Source organism: Ooceraea biroi, chromosome 1, assembly GCF_003672135.1.
Source record: "Ooceraea biroi isolate clonal line C1 chromosome 1, Obir_v5.4, whole genome shotgun sequence".
Classification (NCBI taxonomy): Eukaryota; Metazoa; Arthropoda; class Insecta; order Hymenoptera; family Formicidae; genus Ooceraea; species Ooceraea biroi.
This window is the reverse complement of record NC_039506.1, coordinates 5,278,827-5,301,014: the sequence shown is the minus strand read 5'-3', so window position 1 is coordinate 5,301,014 and position 22,188 is coordinate 5,278,827. Positions and strand designations below refer to the sequence as shown.

At 42.8% G+C, this 22,188-nt stretch overlaps 1 protein-coding gene and 1 long non-coding RNA gene across 2 annotated transcripts in view; one reads left to right on the top strand and one right to left on the bottom strand.

Annotated features, from left to right (window-relative positions):
• The window catches only part of LOC105277887 (protein TIS11), a 35,087-nt gene extending 33,804 nt beyond the window's left edge, over positions 1-1,283 (bottom strand). The window contains exon 1 of the mRNA XM_011336574.2: positions 473-1,283. Within this exon, the coding sequence (XP_011334876.1) occupies positions 473-529 (57 nt within the window). The 5' untranslated portion in view covers positions 530-1,283. The remainder of the gene's footprint in view (positions 1-472) is intronic.
• Positions 1,284-11,850: 10,567 nt separating this feature from the next.
• LOC105277890 lies at positions 11,851-19,351 on the top strand. Its single transcript, XR_893693.3, has 2 exons — positions 11,851-13,805; positions 18,710-19,351. It is a non-coding gene; the product is annotated as an uncharacterized LOC105277890 (long non-coding RNA).
• The last annotated feature ends 2,837 nt before the right edge of the window (positions 19,352-22,188 follow it).

Genomic DNA, 22,188 nt, shown 5'->3' with positions numbered 1-22,188 from the left:
GATCCGCTGTATAGTTTCTCCAAAAACAATTCGTAAAATTATACCTTATTTTCAGCGTTCTAAAGCAGGCTCCCCCCTTAAAGAGAAATTTCAGCGAACAATTAGTTACTACAGACTCCAAGGTCCCACAGGCGCCTTGGTCTGAAGATCCATGATGCGTTGTGTTTACTTTGCCGTACTCGACATAAAGATCAAACGCGGCAGTGTCGCCTCCGTCCCGGGTACGTACCGCGCGTTTTCCGCGGTCATTAAGCAGCGACCGTGAATAACGCGCGGGCATCGAGTACGTTCTTCGCTCTCGAGAACCCGGAGTCCGGCCGAGCGATACCGGCACCCGTGAAGATTTTCGCCGATCGACGATCTCCACGTGATCGCGGTGACCACGTGATCGGTCCTGGATCGGGATCGAGTTCAGACGCGGCAACAACGCGCCAGGTAGACGAAGCCGATCTCGTCGAGTCTCGAGCCTTACCTTGAAAATATGTTCGCTGCACTCGAACATCGGGGTACTCATGACGGCGGTCGACATGTTCCTCGGTTTCGCACAAAAAACACACTGCGTACGTGGAGCCGTTGCTCCGACGTTACTTGGATCCTCCTCGCGTCTCCTCCCTCGTTCTCGTTCCTCGCGGCGGTCGTCGTCGAAGACGCTTCGCGGGTCTCCTCGTGCCGCCGAGGGGGGGAAGGGGGACTTTCCTCAACAGGGGAACACAAAAGAACTGTCACTCCGGACGTGCGCGTCGTTGGGCGCCGTCGTGGCTCGCATCGAGAGCACCTACGCGCGCGACAGTCGTTACTGTGTCGCGTATTCGCTGCGATTACCGCGGCCACGCGTGTACCGTGAGTACGTCGTTAGGCGGACGGGACCGGGAACGTCCGAGGAACGTCCGAACGCGAGCGGGGGCGAGAGAGAGGAGCGAGTGCGCGCGCGCGCGCGAGAGCACGCAAGCAATCGAGTGCGAACGAACGGGTTCGTGCAGACCTGCGACACGACTCCTCGTCTCTTTCTCCCTTTCCCTCCTTCTCTCCGTCAGTCGAGCTCCCTCCGACACTCGTCTTCTCCTCGAAATGCGTCGCGGCGGATTTACGGCGAACCGTGTCGAGCCTCTCTCGCGGCTGCGTGTCGCTCACGTGCGAAGTCGAATTCGATCTGGCACTCACTCGTTCACGGCGAGCATCCGTCTCTCGGAGAGGGAGCTTGTACGGGATTCGTGCGTGCGTGCGTTCGTGTTTGTCCGGCGTGCAACCGGCGAGAGTCGTTCAGAGCGCGAGCCCTCGAATTTAACTAACCGAGAGCGCCGCGCCGCTCGCGGGCCGCGCCGGCGGAGGACACGCAGGCGACCGCGGGAGGGGGTGCGCCTCTCCGGCATCGGCGCGCCGGCCAATCACACGGCGCCCCGCGCGCCGCGTGGTGGGGGTAGCCGGCCCACAATGTGGCAACCGCGCACGTCCAGTCGATCGTGCAACTGCGCCTCCTCGAGCTCACGCGACTCCTCCTGGGGGATCCCCCCCGACTCATGATTTTGGGCTTTCCGATGAAGTGCGGAGTGCGGGCTTCCCTTATTGGACGAGATTCCGCGTGCTGCGCATCATCCCCCTCGCATTGGCTAGCGTTGAAGGCTCGGATAAATTGTGGGGTACACTAGGTGGTTGAATGGCCGTCACACGATGGCAACGTTGCGATTTTGGAAAATGTTTTCACGGATAAATATATATCAAATATTGTCGATTGTTTTATTAATAACTTGCGTCAATCGTATAGGTGACATTAGATTGCATAAGGATTGCCTGATATTCCAGGAACGTCCATGAACAATGTATCATTGTATTATGTGATTGTCAAATGTGTCAAATATATGTTATTAGAAGTAGGAACATTTGTCAAAACTTTTATTGCGAAATGCGGAGCGTCGCTATTATATTCTATCCGCTCGCAAGGGCACTCCAGAAATGCACCGGGACTATAGCTTCAACCTGAGTAGCCATGAAATTGTTTCTATTATTGCATGCAACTACTCTAGATACTGTTCTCCACCCCGCCTCCCCGCTTGACACTCAAACGCATTCCAGCGGTCAAACAACGCCATGAATGAAGTTCAGCTTCTATTCACCGGCGACGTAAACCACAAATTCTGAACTGTCTACATTCTCTGTGATTTTTTATTACCAATCACCGTTACGACTTTTACGACCCACAGATGTGCGCTGCTAATAGCAATCATTCATAATTTTACAACACCGGCTCATTACCGAATGAAATGGGCGGACATTACTATTAGAGATAAATTACTTTCATAAGACAGTATTTATGATAATCAGAATTAATTATGATAATCGATTTTGTGATAATCGTACTTTCTTTTCTCAACATCAACCGGAGTCTTTTAAAAAGTGTAGTTATTGCTTTGCTTATGGATAAGGAAATACCTCTTATATGGCTTGAATGATTTTCTTCAAAGTTTTATAAGTGTACATGCGCAAAAAAAGAAGTGTGCGAAAAAGGAACGCTTATCGACTTAGAGAAAGCGTTACGTGTGTTCGGTCAATAATTATGATCAGTCGTTCCTCTAACCGCGCGAACAGGAACAAGATTTTTACGGAATCGCATGCGGCAGCGTGCACCGTTGTGTTGATCGAAGGAGGAAGTGACATTTCGCGAGGGGAAAGCCGGAAGCTCGGTCGTGCGAGGTCGCGCAAATAGGAAGCGAGACTCCCGCTGATTTCGCGGAGGCGCGCAATGTCAAATGCCGACCGAAAGGTCGAGCATGTGACGAGCAGAGAGCCGTTTTTACGTGGAATCAATCATCTGCTCGTGAAGAAACAGATGATTTATGGATCAAGCAATTACAATTCATAACCGTCTACATACACGTCATCGATTACCATTTCAAGAATAAATAAATGAATTTTGCCTATCTACACAATGTTACCCCTTATGTTCGTCATAATCCTATCGCAATAAAATTAAAAATAAAAAAATTCTATGACACTAATAAACAAGTGATAATAAATATTTTTAGAATTTTTGACCCTCAACCATTCCTATTTAAACTTAATTATTTTTTAGCGTGTTTTTTTTGTCGTAAAATGACGAATTTCAAGAAAGGTAATTTGTAGCGCTTCATGGAGTTTTTAACCGACGTGTTGGGCACCATGCTCGAAAATACGGGAACTTACGAAGCAGATAACGGGTTGAAGATACTAATTTATCAATCACGTGGCACGATTTGGCTGCTTATCGTGGATCCCATCCGAGCCGCGCCGTGTGGCACCCGCAAAGCCCGACTCCTGTTCAATTAGGGGGTGTCGTGGCATGCTCCGTAACATACGGGCGTATGAGGGTGAACCGACGAATCTCACGGGGGATGGTGCTTTTCACCCCGAACAGATTCTCATGACGCTAAATATAACGGCTAATGGGAGTCAGTTTCCGCCATGGTGGCCGGGCTATGTGCAGAGATATCAGACTGGGACATGCGGGTTCTTTGTGAAGGGCGTTTGCGTAGAAACGAGAAAGACTGCATCCCCGTTTCTCCACAATTGGTTTTTAAACCGTGTATGATCGAGCGTGAAATTAACGTGCTGTCCAGATCAATCATAAAATTAAATGGTGTTTTCACCGTTCACGTTTCCCCATGATTGCTTTTTCTATTTGCTAAAAAAGCACATTTTTACGAAATAAGTACTATTTGTGTAATAGATAAGAGTCTGTAGATAAGACAGCGTTATACTTAAATCTAATAAGAGCTATATCTTTTTCACGTTTCAATCTCAATACTCTGACGGTCTATTTAACGTCTTATCAATCACGTCAGAAGAAATGACGTTTATTAACTCATAATAGCTGTAATACAAATATGAAACTAAAAACATGAAGTGTCAAGACAAATTGAAGTTGTAAAATGTTTTTGAAACGCAACAATGGAATCAGGAGGGAGCCATGACGTCGCTACGCGATGAAATGGTGTAGGAACTTTCGCAAGCAGTGCGCACGACAAAGGGCTCTACAGGACGACGAAGAGAAAGGCTAGCCCAGTGTTCGGCACACATGCGTGGCGTATGTATCCATTATTATGGGAGTGCATGGAAAGTGCATGGGCGTACCACGTGGCGCGCAGGGCAACTCGTCGCGCTCAGCCTGGCGGTTTTCTTGCAACATCACGTTTTTCTCCTGGGTCTTGCACGGTCGTGCCGTTGTCTCAGACACGAAAGAAGTGGGCAGAGGAGAAACGAGGCAGCGAGAAACAGTTGTATTCAATTTCGCCTGGCTCTTTCCGTCCCGGCGTCGTGTAATCCGAGGCGATCGCGAATCGCCCGTAGTAACTCGAAAGGCTCTTTCACTTAACAATTTGATTCGATTATAATTTGACAGCGTCCGCCGGCACAAGTAGCAACAATAATGGCATAATAATACGTGAGCGGGGCGCCCAAGGCGGAAGCGTCGCTCGCGTCATCTTCAAGCTGCTATCGCGTCTCTTGTAGATTTCTTTGCAACAAAGAGAAGATCGAACAGTGACCGAAACTCTCATCGGGTGATTAAGAATATCTCGTGCTCTGGAAGTTACTAACTGAGCTAAGCTAAGCATCATGACGTCATGCCACGTTTCTTTCGGCAATGAATCTTCCGTCGAACCTACCCGCGTGAGCAAACAGCGCTCTTCTCACTTTGTTGACGTCAATTGCACGTTTTTGTGTAAATGCAACGTCTGACGCGTCACTAGTGACGTCGTTCGAAATTTCGCGTCATTGCAATTTTTCAATCGGACGTCATTAGGTGATCCAGCATGCACATTCCAGTTATGCGTCACGATGAGTAATTGTCGTCATGTACAACGTGTCTAAGCAGGTAAATAGATGCTTGCGATAACCAGTGTAACAGGCTTTTGATTCTCATTCTGTAAGTTTACACTAGACACTTTTGCCTGCGCAGTTTCTTCTTTTCTTTGTCTCCTTTGTGATTTTTGGTTAAGGAAAAGATGTACTCTTTTCTTTGAATTTTCTTGGAATAACGAAAGGACAGACTGGTGTCAGAAAAATATTTTAGCGGCAGGCAAAATGTAGGACAGACATTGCAATCTGTAGAAGGAAAGAAAATCTTTTGCAGACTGTTAAATCCATTAGAAAAAAATTTATTGGTCAATAAAAAGAAGGTCAAACGGGAAGTTGAAATGGCAGGATAATAAATATAAAATCATATACAAATATAAATTTTAGTTTTAAAAAACATGATAGAAATAAGATATTGAAACAATTGAATTGAAAGAACTGTAAGTTTTGAAAGAAAAGAAAAATATATTTGCAGATGAAAAATTTACTTTTCTTTTTATTTATTTTTTTTAATGTAGTTTCTCCAATGCAAAGAATTAGGTTAATAAAAATCACGCAATATAAACATTTGTAGATCGGTATTATGTAACATATATAACTATAGCGTTATAACAAGAGAAAAAGCGATGTGCTAGAAATGTCACATGCTGAACAGGATGGCGTAATGACTCGGCAAATGGATTTTTATGTATTCCCCATCGAAGGAGCACGAAGAATACGTGTGGGATACACAGGAAAGCCGTCTGGCCGCCATAAAAATCTGTACGCTCAAGTTATGTAATTAGAGAATCGCGAGGTAAAATGTCACGATGAAAATGTCACAGGGCGAACGAGATGCAGAAGAAGCGCTGTGTTATGCTTCTAGGCATTAACCAATGTGGATTCTGCATCATTATTACATCGTATTACATTATCGATATATCTACGTGCACAGATGCGAGACTTAACAAAGAAGTAATCAAAGTTTAATTCAGCATGTGAATCACATTACTGTCGCCATTCGTTTCTATGTACGGCAGAATTTAGGAATAGCCGTGAGTTGTTAAATTTGTATCGGTTATTTATTTAAATCATACCTCATCGATTTTTTTATTATCAAACTTGAGTGAGATTTAATAAGAAATATATAAAATAAATAAGAAATGAGGAAAATAGACAAAACATTTGTAAAATATATATTGTGTGTTGTGCATGCTACAAACATTTAAAAAAATCAGGTATATGTTGGTGTAATTTTGGACCAGAATTTATATAGCTAATCCACTCTTAAAAAAGGCGTGTTAACTTCGTGAAGTTCTTTTTTATCGAATATTGAGGCCTCTTTTCCGCGACGCTGATTGGTTCTCTCGCTTGGCTCGAACTTCGTGTGACTTGAACTTCGTGTTGCGAATGTCAGAATGTCATAGTGGCTGTCAGTGCGGTTATATTGACAATTTTATTTATTATATTATTTTTATTTTATTTTTTTTTATTTCTTATTTTATTTATAGCGCGCGCCTGTGTTGCTAGTAATTATAAATAATGCAAGTTTTATTTTTATAAAAGTACATTATTGTAAAAATTTTAACTTTATTTTATATTCAAATTACAATGATAATAAAACTTCTGGCAACACTTTTCTATGTATTCCTCAATTACTAGGACCAATGCAAAACTTGCAAATCGGTGACAGAGATTTCATCCTCCAAAGTGCAGTATCGCTTCTCGGAAAAACTAAGCTGTCCAGCTGACCTAAGCATCATTTTCGATTATTGCTCCAGACGGACTTTCGGTGACAAAGAGATTTTCATCCCCCAAAGCGCAGTATCGCTTCTCGGAAAAACTACTAAGCTGTCCAGCTGACCTAAGCACCATTTTCGATTATTGCTCCAGACGGACTTTCGCTAGCGTCGCCATCTCCGGGCACAGGTACCTGCGTAGATCGCAAATCGATAGATCCGAACGGATAGATCGTTCCGAGAATTGCAAAGGCCAAGGCAACGGCAACAGACAGGCAAGCAGGCAGGCAAGCCTGGCAAGCATATACCCGACACGGGTAAATGCACGTGGTTAAACCGGACAGAGCGGAAAGGTGGCTCGTGTAACTCCGGCTTAAGACAGTTCTCAGTTCTAGGCAGGCACCGGTCCTTAGCCTGGAGTCTGCTTCGCGAAAAAAGTTGTCGTTATCGACGCGCGCTGGTAGCTTCTTCTACTCATGGCGTGCGAACGCGGTGCCTCTCGCGGAGAACTACGCTCGCGAGGACGATATTGCGGCAATCCTCTCCGGATTCCTCGATGAGCCTCGATGCGTTTAATCGGCGATCGATCAAACTAGTGGTGCGAGAGAATACGAAACGCGTAAAATGTAATAAATAAGATATTACGTTATATTACTTGATTCTTGCAGAGTCGAAAGCTGAGAGCGCGAAGCAAAGACAGCTCGGCGTGCAGCCGATGGTGCAATTTTAATCATGTATCTCTCGTATTTGTAGTAGCAATATTAGGATGTACGTGAGTAATGATGATATCCACTAAAAATTATGTAATATGAAAACAATTATGTAACTGTGAAAATTATGTTCACTTGCATCGTTGTAAAAACGTAACAGCAAGATTTAGTAAGAAGTAGGAAGTTTGACGGAACTGAATAGATCGATAATAGTTGCTGGTGCGTAGAATAGCACTGGCACTGTTAGAAAGTATATTCTGGAGAAACTGAACGCGCGAACGCCGAGCAAGATTATAACATTTATCCACATCGTGCGCGTAAGCGCCATTAAAATTGAATGGCGCCACTTGACACACTTTTTCGCGACATTTGTCGTTAGCCGCCTTTGTTCGAGTATTCTTTACATCATTTGTTTAGTTTACGTGGCACGTAGCGCGCAGTCCATGGTCAGTAATGGCGCGTGTTGTGCGTAAGTCCTTACGTATTTGTAGTTTGCGCTCTTACTTTCTTATTCCACGGCGTTTCCGCGGCCAGGCGCCACTTCGATCGAAAACTTTCACATTTCGCATTAATCTTGAGTTAATGACAAGCAACAGTGTTACGTAAATCGTCAATAATTTTTCTTATAATTGCACGTACGGAATACAATCTACAATGATGCGACTCGCAGCTTCTCAATCACATTTTTTAAATATTTTTCCGTATCGCACGTACACGATGCAGTAATTGTTGAAAATGTATGTACAGTTCTGTCAGATATGAAAGAAAGCTCTGTACAATATCGCTTTGGTCAAAGCATTTGTAAATAAAATTTCCGAAACGAATATGTATTACGGCCAATCGTAATTTGCAACGATCGAAATAATTTCGTTCAGAATAATGCGTTTCGATGATGCAGACCAACTCGCGAGCGCGGATTATTCCGCTCATTGATGCCAATGGGTTAATGACCGCGTGCAACAGTAAAGTAACGAGAATAATGTCGGCCAGGACTAGATGCCATTATTCTATTCCCCCCACCGATCCAACGTAGCCGGTTTTCCATTACTACAGTCGCTTGTGATTTTCACGTGGCGGTCAGCAGTGCCCTTTCGTGCATGTGATATTATTCCACGAAACTTTGCTCGCTTCAGAATATATGGCGTTCACAGTCTTAACACGTAAGAACACTTAAAATGAAAAATATATCTCGCGTTTCTTATTCTTACGTAGATCATATTAAATATTTAATGAGATATATTTTATCATTTGAATCAATTTTCTCATTAGCTACAATAGGATGCTATCAATTCTAGTTGGGTTATTACTATCATTAATCAATTCCAGGTATGAATAATTAAACTCCTACAGAAAAAATTCCCTCGCAATTTTATCAGACATTTATCGACAAAATTCTCGACGAATCCTTCTGCGGAATATTGTTTTATTAGGAGTGTGATTTAGTTTTGAGGGTTTTGCAACAGATGGCTGTAGTGTCAGTTTGTTCCAATAGCTGTTTCCGATAACTGTTGTTTCTTACAGTGTTGACATTATCCATGACATTTAGTAGCATTATAGCAATAGATGCAATAACAGTCGTGTTTATATCATCGTAAAAATGCAACTTCCGAAAGCTCTTTAGCATTTTCGACATGCGTTGCTTTTGTTTTTTAATCAAAAGAAAACTGCGGCTGAGGGTTATAGAATTCTTGTGGAAACTTATGGTGATTCTGCCCCATCAATTAAGACGTGTGAATACTGGTTTAGACGCTTTAAAAGTGGTGATACTGATGTGAAGGACAAAGAACGCTCGGGACAACCAAGAAAGCTTGAAAATGCAGATTTGCAAGCATTATTGCACGAAAATTCAACACAATCCACTTCAGAACTTGCCAGAGCATTAAATGTTGATCGTACAACAGTTACGAAACATTTACATGAAATGGGAAAAATTCAGAAAGAAGGGAAATGGGTTCGACATGAATTATCGGAAAGTGCCATTGCGAACCGGTTGAACATTTGCATTTCGTTGATCGCCAGGCAAAAAAAGAAGAGTCTTTTGTCTCGGATTGTTACTGGGGATGAAAAGTGCATCTATTTTGATAATCTCAAACGCAGAAAATCATGGGTGGATCCAGGCCAACCATCAACATCCACTCCGAGACGCAATATTCACGGTTCAAAAGTAATGCTCTGTATTTGGTGGAATAGTGTACTATGAGCTGTTAAATCCGCATGAGACTGTCACGGCTGATCGTTATCGACACCAATTGTACAAGTTGAAGCAAGCATTGGACCAAAAACGACCACCAATTGCGAGTAAACGACGGAAAGTGATTCTTCTTCGTGACAACGCTCGACCTCACGTTGCGTTATCAGTGAAAGAAACACTATTAGAGCTTGAATTGGAAGTCTTACCGCACCCCGCGTATTCTCCGGACATTGCTCCATGCGATTATTATTTGTTCCGGTGGATGCAACACGCTTTAGAGGATACACACTTTCATAATTTGGAAGAAGTGCGAAAATTCGTCGACGAATGGATCAACTGAAAAGAAGAGTGATTTTATCGTGGTGGAATCGATCTCTTGCCAGAAAGATGGGAAAAAGTTATAGAAAACGAAGGAAAATATTTTGATTAAGGTATTCATTCATTATCATATTTAAATACATGCGTTTTTGAGCAAAAAAAACCCTCAAACCTAAATCACACCCCTAATACAATATTAGGTCAATAAGTTTGATTTGATTTTTGCGTCAAATTTTACTTTATTATATGCAATAGAAATAAATTATTCATCATCCAAGTAATCATCATCGTTGCCTGTGATTAGATATTATTCTCTATGATATAGACATTATCAACATTGTTGCCTACATGCAAATTGATTTGAAAATCGAACTTTTTGACTGATCTAATGCTTGAGCTTGAAAAACTCTCTAACGAGCTAAAGTACGAAAATTAGCGATAATTGTCAGGTCTTCGACGATGTTCGGAAGGGTACTATCGCTATATTGTCGCAATGAACGATCAGTGATAGCGTTGCGCGAGGCTGCGAAGTCATTGCACCTTGAGCCGTGGCAACTGACGAGTAATGCTCGTATCGCCGCGGCGTACACGTACGCACGTACGCACGCGTGACTCTTGGCGTGTTTTTCTATATGGGCGACAATAGTTTCATACTTCAAGCCGCTGCTTAGATAGTTGCAGCACACAAACGCAGTGCGAGTTATAGGTAGTCGTAACTTTTCCTCTCATTCAGAAAGCATCGCGCGAGTCGTCACGTCTATCGGTTCCTGTGCATGACTCGCGTTCACGTTGCCGAGAAGATTATTTAAAAAAAAATATTTATATTTCTCTTGACATAGCAATATATCTATCATTAGTAAGTTGCGAAGTAAAAATTGTAATTTGGCGTTGCCAAGAAATTGACATTAGTTTTCAGAAAATCATAAAATCTCTCGCGTAAATGTTCCTGTGACTTCCGCTGTTTTGTAATAACATAATTTCAAATATTTGAAACTTGAATTTTAGATTTCGAGATCCAGAATTTGGCGGATGTCTGATTGTCAGACGTATGTATGCACTACCAATGTAATAAACTGCAGGCGGGAAACGGAGATGGGTGTATACTTGGCGCACACTCACGACATAAGGCTATCCTTAATCAAACGGTTTTGAGCACCAATTAACATAAAACCCTGTTACATCCTTCTTTCCTGACTTAGTAGCTTTTCTCATCGTGCGTTTCCCCCTACGTGCATACAAATTTGAAGCGGTTCTCGGCACCCTCGCTTCGAAAGATCCCGCCGTGTCGTGCTTCGCATCGTGTCTACCATTCATTAGCACTTGCAACGCTTGCAGGACAGCTCATGTTTAACCATTTCGAATTGCCGGCTTTTTCATGCTTGTGATCCCGGTACCCCGAGGCTCTCGAGTCTCGTAGCTGCCCATACGTCGTCATACGAGGGAAAGAGAAAGGAAGAAAGACCGGCACGGAAGGTTGGAGGGCGAGAGGAGGAATCTGGCGTGCACTTGGTCAAACAACGGAGCCTCTATGGGGCTGCGCGTTTATTGGCGCTTCTAATTCGGGGGCGGAAGTGGTCGAAAGGTAACGGCGAAAACAGACCTCACGGATTAAAATAGTCAGCCGTTAGAGCGGCCGCCTTAAGCGCTTTGTATTGATAATTAACAAGATGTGGTCGGTATCTCCGGGCACGACGGTCTGCAATTTACCTCTCGTCGCCTTCCTCCGGAAATGTTTTCACCGCAGGAAAATTGTAAGTTGCCTTTTTTGCCTAATCCAGGTAGACATATGGCTGAGCATGCACGTGAACGGTTGGAGAACTTCGAACTATCTTTTAGATTCTATTGCTTTCTGCTGCCAAAGTAAAAAGTATTTGAGATGTGGTCGTGATAAAACTAGATTTTGCAATGCACACTAATATTTCAAAAATTTGATTTAGTTATGAGAATTCGTAGGAGTGTATTTTCATGTGCTTCTTTTACGTCACTGCGATCGCGCTTAATTATTTATTACAGTTTTATTAGCAAATCTGTTTGCATATTTTATTGCAGTACTGCAGGTCGCGCAGGCTTTTTGCATCCACGTGTGAAAAGTGCAATGACAGCACTTTACAGTTGGGGACAATTGTTGAATGAGTGTGAATTTTTCTGCGATTTGCGATATGTTCGAGTCGAAACGATGCATTACTAATGTAGTTTTATTATTTTATTTTGACTGCATTATTTGTGCCATTTGTATCGCATTGCGCGATTACGAAATTATCCCGGGGGAAAAACAGGCGAGAAATATATAAATGCTTGCCGCATGGAAATCAGCAGAAATTCGGGGATTTTATTGTCTGCTTAATTTTTATCCTGTTTACATTATTTTAACACATCTCTCATCACAAACTACGACATATTATGTGACGTGACGTGACTATTAATTAAGATTCGTATTATTAACTCTAGCATTAATGAATATACATTAAACCGGTTTTTAGTACGTTACAATATCTGGCTGGTGTGTGCTATCTCTCCACACGGATTTCCAGCGATGACACGACGTATCTACGAAAGGAGAAACCCTTTGACCTTCCATTTTTGTAGGATTTTATCCTCCTCAACTTCCTTTAAAAAATCTTTTCACGTATAATTAAAAATTATATCTAATGTATTTACATTCATATGCATTGGTGTTATATATTTACTTGTACTTGTAGAGAAAGAGAGAGAGAGAGAGAGAAGAAAAATCTTTTCTCCTTTCTTCTAGAAGAAAGAGATTCTACATTTTATTTTGCATTTTATTTTTTTTTATTCCACAGTAATGGCCTAAATGTGTGAGTATTTTCTTGTGATTATCACGCAACATGAATTATATTTCTCGGTAATAACAATTCGTCAAGCTCTCCGGCTTTCCGATAAATATATCATCATATTTTTACTCGTAACGCGACACGGTTCTCCCTGATAAATCATGATACTGTCGTTATGACTCGAGTCATTCTTCTATATCGCTCGTTAGCTGGTTCTATCTACACCCTATCTGGGTTATCTATAAACACTTTGCTGAGTCTTTGAAAGTAAATACATTGAGACAAAGAAAAATGCACATCATGCTTGCGCAAGAAATCATTCATTGTTGTAAAAGTGAAAAACACCTGGATAGATATTAATAACGCAGTCGAGGAAAGAAAGTGATATCTCCACAACATCATAATCATGACTGTGTTTTATCTAATATTGTCTTATCTGTCTAATAACAAACGTCTTATCTGATTTCTCAGCACTTGAGAATTTGAACATTAATCAACTAGGTCAGTTGAGGACGAAACGTCTCAGATATATCGATTCTGAAATAAAGACTGAAAACGAAAGATGATAAAGTGAATAAAAAAAGAAAAAAGATTCATTTAGCGGAAAGTATATTAGAATGTTATATTAGGAATGTATAAAAAATATATTATGTTTTATATTAGAAAATATTGTTAAGTTGTAGAAATTTCTGATACTATTTGAACACAGAACTTGATCTTTTAGGGTGGAACAAATTAAATATATCACGCGCAAACGTTATAATACGAGTATATAACACCACTAAATATAAATGTACATTTGATATAATATTTTATTGCATGTAAAAATCTTTACATGAAACATGTCAAAACACTCAAGTTTATGCAATTTTCTCTCTTATAACATCTAATTATCATGGCGCATAAGACTATTACATCCGTCGAAGCGAATGAGTCGATAATTAGAGCACTCGCAAAGCGATTCCTATAAATAACCGAGTGAGAAAAGACTCGCTGCAGACACAAGTTTGTTGAATATTTTTTCGGTGCTTAGGCGCAAGTTTGGACGAGGCTGTCCGGCGCTAATTAACAAACTCCAAAGTGCCGGATCAGAACTGGTGAATCCGTAAACAGCCGGCCGATCAGAGATGGCGGCGCGCGATCCGGAAGTGGGCCAGCAGAGTCTTCCGATGCCAAAAAGAGCCAGCTATCCAGCCACGCGTCCAATTACCTCCGCTCGCGCCGTGGAGAGAAAGGGAAAGTCAATCAGGTGAAAGTCACTTGCCAAGATAGTTTTGCCTCCGTTCATCCGGCGCGAGCTTACGCAGCGAGAGTGCACGGCCTTAAAGGCTTATTACACGACCCGCCACTTTTTCTGCCCGTTCCTCAACGTCGCGTTTAGGCGTATGTCTTGTCGGCTTTACCGAAGCACGTCTCGCAGCAATTCAAAAGCTACGCGGACGCTCTGCACACAGTTTTCTCCTTGTAGCTCTTAGAAACTTGAACAGTTACTTTTGATTGACTGATTTGATTGATTGACCGTCTATTCAACGTAATACCGAATTTCTCCTGGGGCGTGAACCGTCGCGCGCTCAGCTTCTCTCTCGGTACGCTCGTGCGTTAGCATAATAAAAAACCGACTTTCGTCAATTCTCGAGCGATAGTATCAGCATGCATAATGCGTATTCATTGCGCGTCACTCGAGCGCTTCGGCCGCGATCGCTCGGACATTCGGCGGCTATTTTTACGAGGCGTGCCTCGTGTCGCATAGCGATGTGGCACGATGTAACTCTCGTAACGTTTTATCAGTTTTGAGGGGATGAAGATCGCGTGGAAGAGCAGATCACGGAGCGAGCGAGCGTGCGGAGCAGCATCAGCTTTGCGGAAAGGAGCGCGCGCTCCCCCGTCGCTGTAACATTGACCTAAACTGGCGATGCTAATTACGCCGTTCTGCCTAATGACGCATGGTGAAAAGGAGGCCTCCATTAACATAAATCGTTTCTCAGACCTTTACGATTTTATCGCGCGCTGCCTGCGCGCTGGAACAACGGGACGAGCGCAATCGGTGGCACGGAGCGGTGCATGCACACGCTCACGATCAGAAGGCGTATTTACCCACGTTCGTACCTGCGTTAGCTCGTCATCTTCCAGCATCGCTGTATCGCGCCATTATAATGGCGCAGCGCGAGCTGTATTGGAGATCCCGCTACGCTCCGCGGCCGATTAAAGATTTTGCGGACAGCGATTTATCCCAGTCACATTGTGTACGACATTTTAAGCTGTCGTTTCGTCGCGCGTGAAAGACGAACGAGGGGGGCATTTCGATTATGCATTTCCAATGTTCATGGCTGTAACAGCGTCAAATCGCGTGCGCGGCTCCTTGCTGAAAAGTCGCCGCTTCGCGGTACTATTACGTGGCCTAGTTGCGCATGACGAGTTTGATGTTAAGTACTATTACGCGAGATGTTGCTTATTGAAGCAACACCGATTCACTGCCGGTTTTTGCCGAAACGTTATTACGGATGCCTTCTTTCACGCATTGTTCTTGTTGACACGTGTCGTATAGATTTGCTATTTTTTTAATGACTAAACGTTTTTCTTGTATTGCAAGAATTTTTTATGAAAAATTACATGAGATGAAATCTTTTTATAAATGACACACATCTCTTTATATGTATCAGAATATAATCTTATTATTAACTATTAAATTATCGGAATAATTAATAAGTAAACTTTTTCGTAATTAAAGGAATTATAAGATATGAATCCTCGTCGCAATAATATTACAAAACAATACCATAATGATTATGATAATGATTATGGCATAATCGACGTCGTATATTTGTTCGCCAAATAACTTTTGCGTTCCCAAACTCGATCCTTTGTCCACAACAGCCAGCCAAGCCGAGTTAACACACGATCTCGTGCAAGTTGCTCTTTTATCGGCGCGGCGGACAACAGCGTGCCGCGCGATTTCCGACGTTGGGCAGAATATGCGCTTCGGGCGGCGGGCGTTTTATGCGCGAGGCACGAGGAGGGTAAGGCTCCGTTATGGTGGCGGCTGGGGAATGTTATGGTCTGCGATGCATGGCCGAGAATACACCCCCGTGGCCTTGCTGATACCCACTCGCGCGTTTCTCGCGCGTGCACACGAGGAAAAGAGGCCCGCGGAGCCAGACGAGCTGGGAGAGACCTTGTTCCTACGCGACATGCAAGTCGAGAGAGCCGGCCGCCTATCGCACCGATCGTTCTCTTCTCTCGACCTCTTTTTTTTTTCCTTACCGCGTCTCCCCCTCCGTCTTTCCTCTCTCCTCTCCTTCCGGAAATCCTGCATCGCTCCAGCAATTCTTGCACTCCGTCCACCGTCCACGATGAATCCGAATTTCTCTTTAGCGTGGTTTATTGTCGTTTATTTCGCGGTACGGATTCAGCCATGTTACATATTTATGTCATGTTATATATAGTATATGTGAGTTTTTGATGGAAAATAAGTAGGTAAAACTGAAAAAAAAAAACATTTATGTTTTTCGTTGTAATACGCCTTACGATATTTCGCGCGCCAAAGCACTTTCCTTCATTGATTTTAATGATAAATAAGAATACTCTTTCGATACGAGGTGTTGTTGAATGACTTTCAAAGTATTGAGATTATTTTTCTTATCGATCAGCATCACGCAGCCTGATGCTTCGCGTCACAGATCAATAGATCGTTTTTTTAACGAATCACGAGGAGAATCGTCGATGCACACTTTCGCCGTTTAAAAAGTCAAATAACGCGCGTTGAATCCAGAGTGGCGAAAAAAGAAGAAAAGAATCAGCAGGTTTATACAAAACTATGCGCCGGAATATGGGTTAAACCGACATTACATATGTATGACAGAATACGGAATATCGCCTGACACACCGCGTAAACTATGCCCATGCGATAAACCTATCGATAACACGCGCGCACGCAAATCTAGGGCAGAAATAATGGATTCGTTAATTGTTACAACAGCGCGACGGTTCATCGTGTTCACTCGGCGACGTAATGCTTGATAATTTTTTGTTACATTACGTTGCATCAAGAGAGAGAGAGAGAGAGAGAGAGAGAGAGAGAGAGAAGAGGCATGTCAAAGACATTGTTAATTCCATTATTAAGCCGCGTTGTTGTTAGTCCAAACTATTATAATTATTATGAGTTATAATTAAGAAATGTATTCTTAATTATAACTCATTTTGAATTTTGTGAAATAATGTTTTTGAAAAGAACAAGAGCAGGATGCTCTCTAAATCTTTGTTTCGAGGCGTCGCTATTAAAAGCAATTCGCGCTCTGATCAATGACTGTAATTAAGATCCGTTTCCTCTTACGATTTTTCAGTCCTTGTGCAAAAGTGTCTCGTGCTGATGATCCACAGACACGACTAAATTCGCTATCTTCACAAAATCGATTCCGTCAGGTAATATCCTCCGTAAGTCATCGGTCGCATCCGTAGCGCGCGGCTCGATCACAATAATAAGCGGCCACTTATGATGAGCTCGTTCCCGGCAAAAAGTCCCCGTCATCATAATCCCCGTGCGCGTGCATTGCGGGTGCGCTTCCGCGGAGAGAAATCGCGAAGCCGCCACGGGAAAAACCGGATGATCGCTGGAAATCGCCCGGCTAATTAGTGTCCGCCGCTCATAAATTACGCCGTTACGTAAACCGTATTCGCATCGGTTACTTGGTGTACGCGCGATACGCGCACTGTGAAACTGACGTTTCTCTAAAAAAGAAAACGCGAGTTTCGCTCCTGGTTTCTCACACCACAGGAGACTTGTCTCGATTTTTCGTGAAAAATGATTCCTACCATAAAAGTATCACAGACAATCGCTCAAGCAGATAGTACTGTAATTTAACAATATCCGATTAACGCCGCAATGCCGCTTTAAATTTCTCCGTGGCAATAAAGACCCGACGTTATGACAACTTGAATGAGTAGCGTGACCACTCGTGTAATACACAATCTCTCAACCTGCAGTTTCCAATATTGAAATTATAAAAAGACGACAAGAAAAACGCGTAGATAATGAATATTCGGTTAACGTGCCGCATGCAACGTCATTAATTCGCCGTGCGGAAAGGCTTAACCTTTGAGCCGATTATCTTCGTGCCCTTCATCCATCCCGTTTATCGTCTCCTCACAATTTCGCGCTCCTGTAATGAGATCCTTATCACGGGGTGATCGCGGACACGCCGCACCCTGCACTGCGTCTTGATCGCGGGCTCAAAAACGAGAGATAACGATCCCTCCACGCCGTAGCGTCTAGTAGCAATTTTCGGCCTGGATAAATCGCCGGTTAGCTTTGCGTCGTCAAGGACGTAATTATCGAGGGGAGAGAACCGGGGAATTAACATCATTATTAGAGGAGGATGAAGCGATAATTTGCCGGTGTGCCGATAACCACCTCCGCGCGCACGGTAATTCAATTTTGCCGAGAACGGTTCTTATTCCGCGGTGCCCTCCGACATGCGCAGCCTTCGGAAAATTATCGGAAGGAAACTGTTTGCTTATCTGGTTATCTACTGTTTATCTACTGCGTCGCTGGACCGGTACTTGGATCGGAACTTAACAGTGACGATGGCCTGCGATGCAAGAGCTACTTGTACTGGTATTACCTAAATTTCACAGTTCTTTATTTGATCCTATTGTGGTGCATGTGATGGCGCGAAGAATATTGCAATTGTGAGAATTTAATTATACGTATTCCTAACTAATAATAATACTCGAAATTTTCCAAACTTGGAAATTAATCTTAATCTGCAACTTCAAAAGAACAATCTGCTTACGTTTCATTACGTCTCAAAATCGTTACGTGGTATTTACATCGCGGCAATGCGGATCGACTTTCGAGAGAAAAAGAGGTAATTGCGCATAGATCATATACTACTGGACTGTCCGTCAGAAGTGAAGGGCTGCTGCCGAGTTTAGGGACAAGGATAGCATGTGAGATATGAAGATATAACAAAGAAACTAATACCCTTAAGGGTCATAATTTCCTTGTCACACGCGTAGTCGAGCAATGTCTCTCTTTCTCGTAACGCCAGCCTCTCTCTTCCAAAAGAGGAGATAAGATAATGCGTTCTCAAGTAGTACATGGTCTGTGCGGGGACAGATCTAGTGTTTAATTAGAGAAACGAAATTTCGTTGTAGGTACCCCATAAGTCAACTGGCACATCGACCCGTGACCTCATAACGGCCTTCCGAGGAACTTTTTTTTCGCGAGCCACATGTGAAAACAGGCCTGCGCACCCCCATAGACGTCGCGGGCCCTCCAACGGTCGTCCAGGGTACGTTGCGGTCGTGGGAAAGACGTCCGCAACACGGAATACTTTAGTCCGGTCCGCTTCGTGACGTAGGCGGTTCGTGATCGTGAAGCCTGCTTCATCGGAAAGTTGAATTGCGGATAAATGCGCGTGAGTTACGCGATTAAGTGTCGGTCCGATTAAAAGCCGACGTGGCGAAATCACGGGGGTAGACGTGGGAGACATGCGAGGGATTAGCCGGTCAATAGTTACTCGTTCGGGGAGCATACATGTGCGTCGCATCCCTAAGATGCTTAAGACGTTCACAAGGGCGTAGACATGCTCTTTGAAACGGATCCCTTTGCGATAAAGTCCGCGACCGAAATAAATGTTTGCACGAAAATAAACTTGCCTCTCCTGCAGTGGGTTGAAGTATGATTCTGGATACAATACTCGTGTACGATCTACTAGATAGAAGCTATATTATAATTAACTCTCATACTATGTAAATCATTCAAAAGCGTTTTATAAAAACATGATGGTTACAAAATTTGGCAAGTTTTGGGCAATTTAAGAAATAACTAAAAAAATTTATTATTATTTTAATAATAAAATTTATTAGTAGTGCATATTACTATTAACGTATAAATAATTTCTTAGTCATTAATTACATTAACAATATTAAATCATTAATGTTGCTGTTGTGGTAGGGGGATATTGTTCATATAAAATGCTTCATTATTTAGCATTATATTATTCTTCACACGATTATTGTGCACATGTATTATTCGTATGCTGTCCCAACGTGTAATTCTAAAAGATATATAATGATTGAAACGCCATTTTAACCACTACTTTGTCGCTTGTGAGATTTAATCAATTATATGGGGAAAAGGGAGATGGACTCTTCGTCCATTAGATTTTACGTGCGCAGACCGCCATCAATCGCGTTGCCATAGAAATGCCTGGACCCTTTTCAGTAATGGTCACGCCATTGGCTGGATGCGAGGGGTTAGCCAAGAGGCCGCAGCACCTGCGGCTTTCATCCCTGGATGTACCGTAGGTGGATGGGGTGAGGATCGTAACAAAAACGAATGATTTCGATCGAGGCGGAGAAATCGCCTCGAATGTCGAATGCGATACGTTCTACGGTCGATCGGATTTCTCTCTCGGTCGAATCAATCAATGGTCCTTCAATATAAAATAGAATGACGGATATAGTTACGTAACATATAATTTAACGTAACATAAATTTAAATAATAATTAAATGCATCTTAAGCGATAAATTCGTTACCTGAAAAATTTCCCACCACTCATATTCTGCGCGCTATTAAGAGTGTTGAGAACTCTCGTCCCTTAGCGGGATATGTATACGGGGGTGTGCAACGAAAAAAAAGAGAAAAACGTTAAGGGGAAACGAGAAAAGAGATGCAACTAAACGCGCGTATAGGGGAACCTTCATGGTTTTTAGACCGATGTCAAAAAGGGAGAGTCACGTGACCGAACGATCCGACCCTCTCGTGATTCCATTCGAAGACGCTCATACGTTGTCGGTGACGCGCGTAGCATTCTCCCGTTTCCTTGTCTGTTTTCTATGAGACACCTGTGTGCGCGACCGTCTCGTCTATATATTTATTTATCCAGCCGGTAGAATCGACGCGACCTGCATTAGGAAATTTATGAATGCCCCGACCGAGCCGGTGGGTACCGCCGGATAAGCGTGGCAACCCCGGGGGTGAAAACCCCTCGATGATGCACGCGTATGCATCGTGTGTCACGATATTCGGCGTAGATGCAGACTGTCAAACTTGATTTCATATCCACGATTAACGCGGCGTGCAATTATGATCACTCGATCGCGATACTCTTGTAAAGTAAATTTTAATAATTTGAAATAATTCGAAATAATTCTAGTTGAATCGAAATACAATGATTCTAAGTACATGTATTCCTTACTTTATCTTATGAATTAGAGATATCGTATATATAATATATACCATACAACGAATTACCGTACAAATGTTAAAATAATTCCGTGAGAAAGTTTGTCCGGCACTTTTGCCGGTACTAATGGAACGGTCGGATTAATTAGGCACGAGATGATTCGGATGAGACTCGACTTGATCAATTACGGAACAGATCATTACATTTAAAATGTTTTTTGAAACTTACCGTTTCCATCATGGAACACATGTCGTCAAGATACTTCATGAGAACATTTTTTGTCGTAGAAGTACTACGCTCGCTGCACCTGTTCGGAAGATGCGTCCTCGAATGTTTTTGATCCACTCGGACGTAGGTAGTAGGAAAATTGGCGAATAATTTTCCTAATCGTCAAGTCAACAATCACATGACGCACGCTTTATGTTCACTCTTTCGTAACAGTCGATTGTAATTCGTGTAACTTTCATTGGCGAACTCGCCCTCGTCTCGTTAACTTGATTATTTACGCTCTGTCGAACCTTCCGGGCCAAATGGTATGTACCACAATAAGAATTACACGGGCGAGGAAGATAGTCGGATACGGAAATATGATTATATAAAATAACAATGCAGCAGGATCCAAAATACTTCCGATCGGCTTTATTGACTTATCAAACTGGTCGAACATCGCGTTTATTACTCGCTTCCTTTCCATCGCGACATGTACTTGATAGAATAACACGTAATCGCAAAGTCCAAACATACGCTACAAGAGAGAGAGAGAGAGAGAGAGAGGGAGAGAGAGAGTCTCTTTCTTTCCGTAAAACAAAAATATTTTTGACATTTACCATCACAAATATTTGTATCACCTCATAGCTGTTGCCTTATCTCTAGTGTTTGGATGAAAAATTTTGTGTATGTGACGGAAGTATCGCTGCTCTGAGCACGCTGAAACTTCTACAGGCCATTTGGATCATTCAGATTTACACAAAGTCGCCAGACGCAATCCTGTTATAAAAGCTTTGAAAAGATATCGTTTCTCGTATAAAAAAAAGTACGACGAAGGAGAGGCTCAAGATCGAGGAATGCCATCGTAGCGCCGTAAAGCAATACTTTTTTGTTAGGCGACCTTTTTCCACAGGCACACGGCTGCACATCGCGCAGGATAACGGCTTGAACTCGGGAGCTGCCGGGATTTATTCTACGATTTCCAAATTGCGTTCCTCCCACGGGAGATTACAAGAACGAAGATCAGACAAGGAACCGGTCCGCTTCTCAGGCGTCGATGTCACCGCGCGTCGCTTATCCGTGTTCCAGTCCTACACAGAGGGAGAGAGAGAAAGAAAGAGTTATGCACGTCTATCTTTTCCTTCTTCCTCCCTACGTTTATTTAATCCTGTTGTACGACTCATTTCAACGCGATTTAAATTTCGAGAAAAATATGATCATCTTTACATATTTAT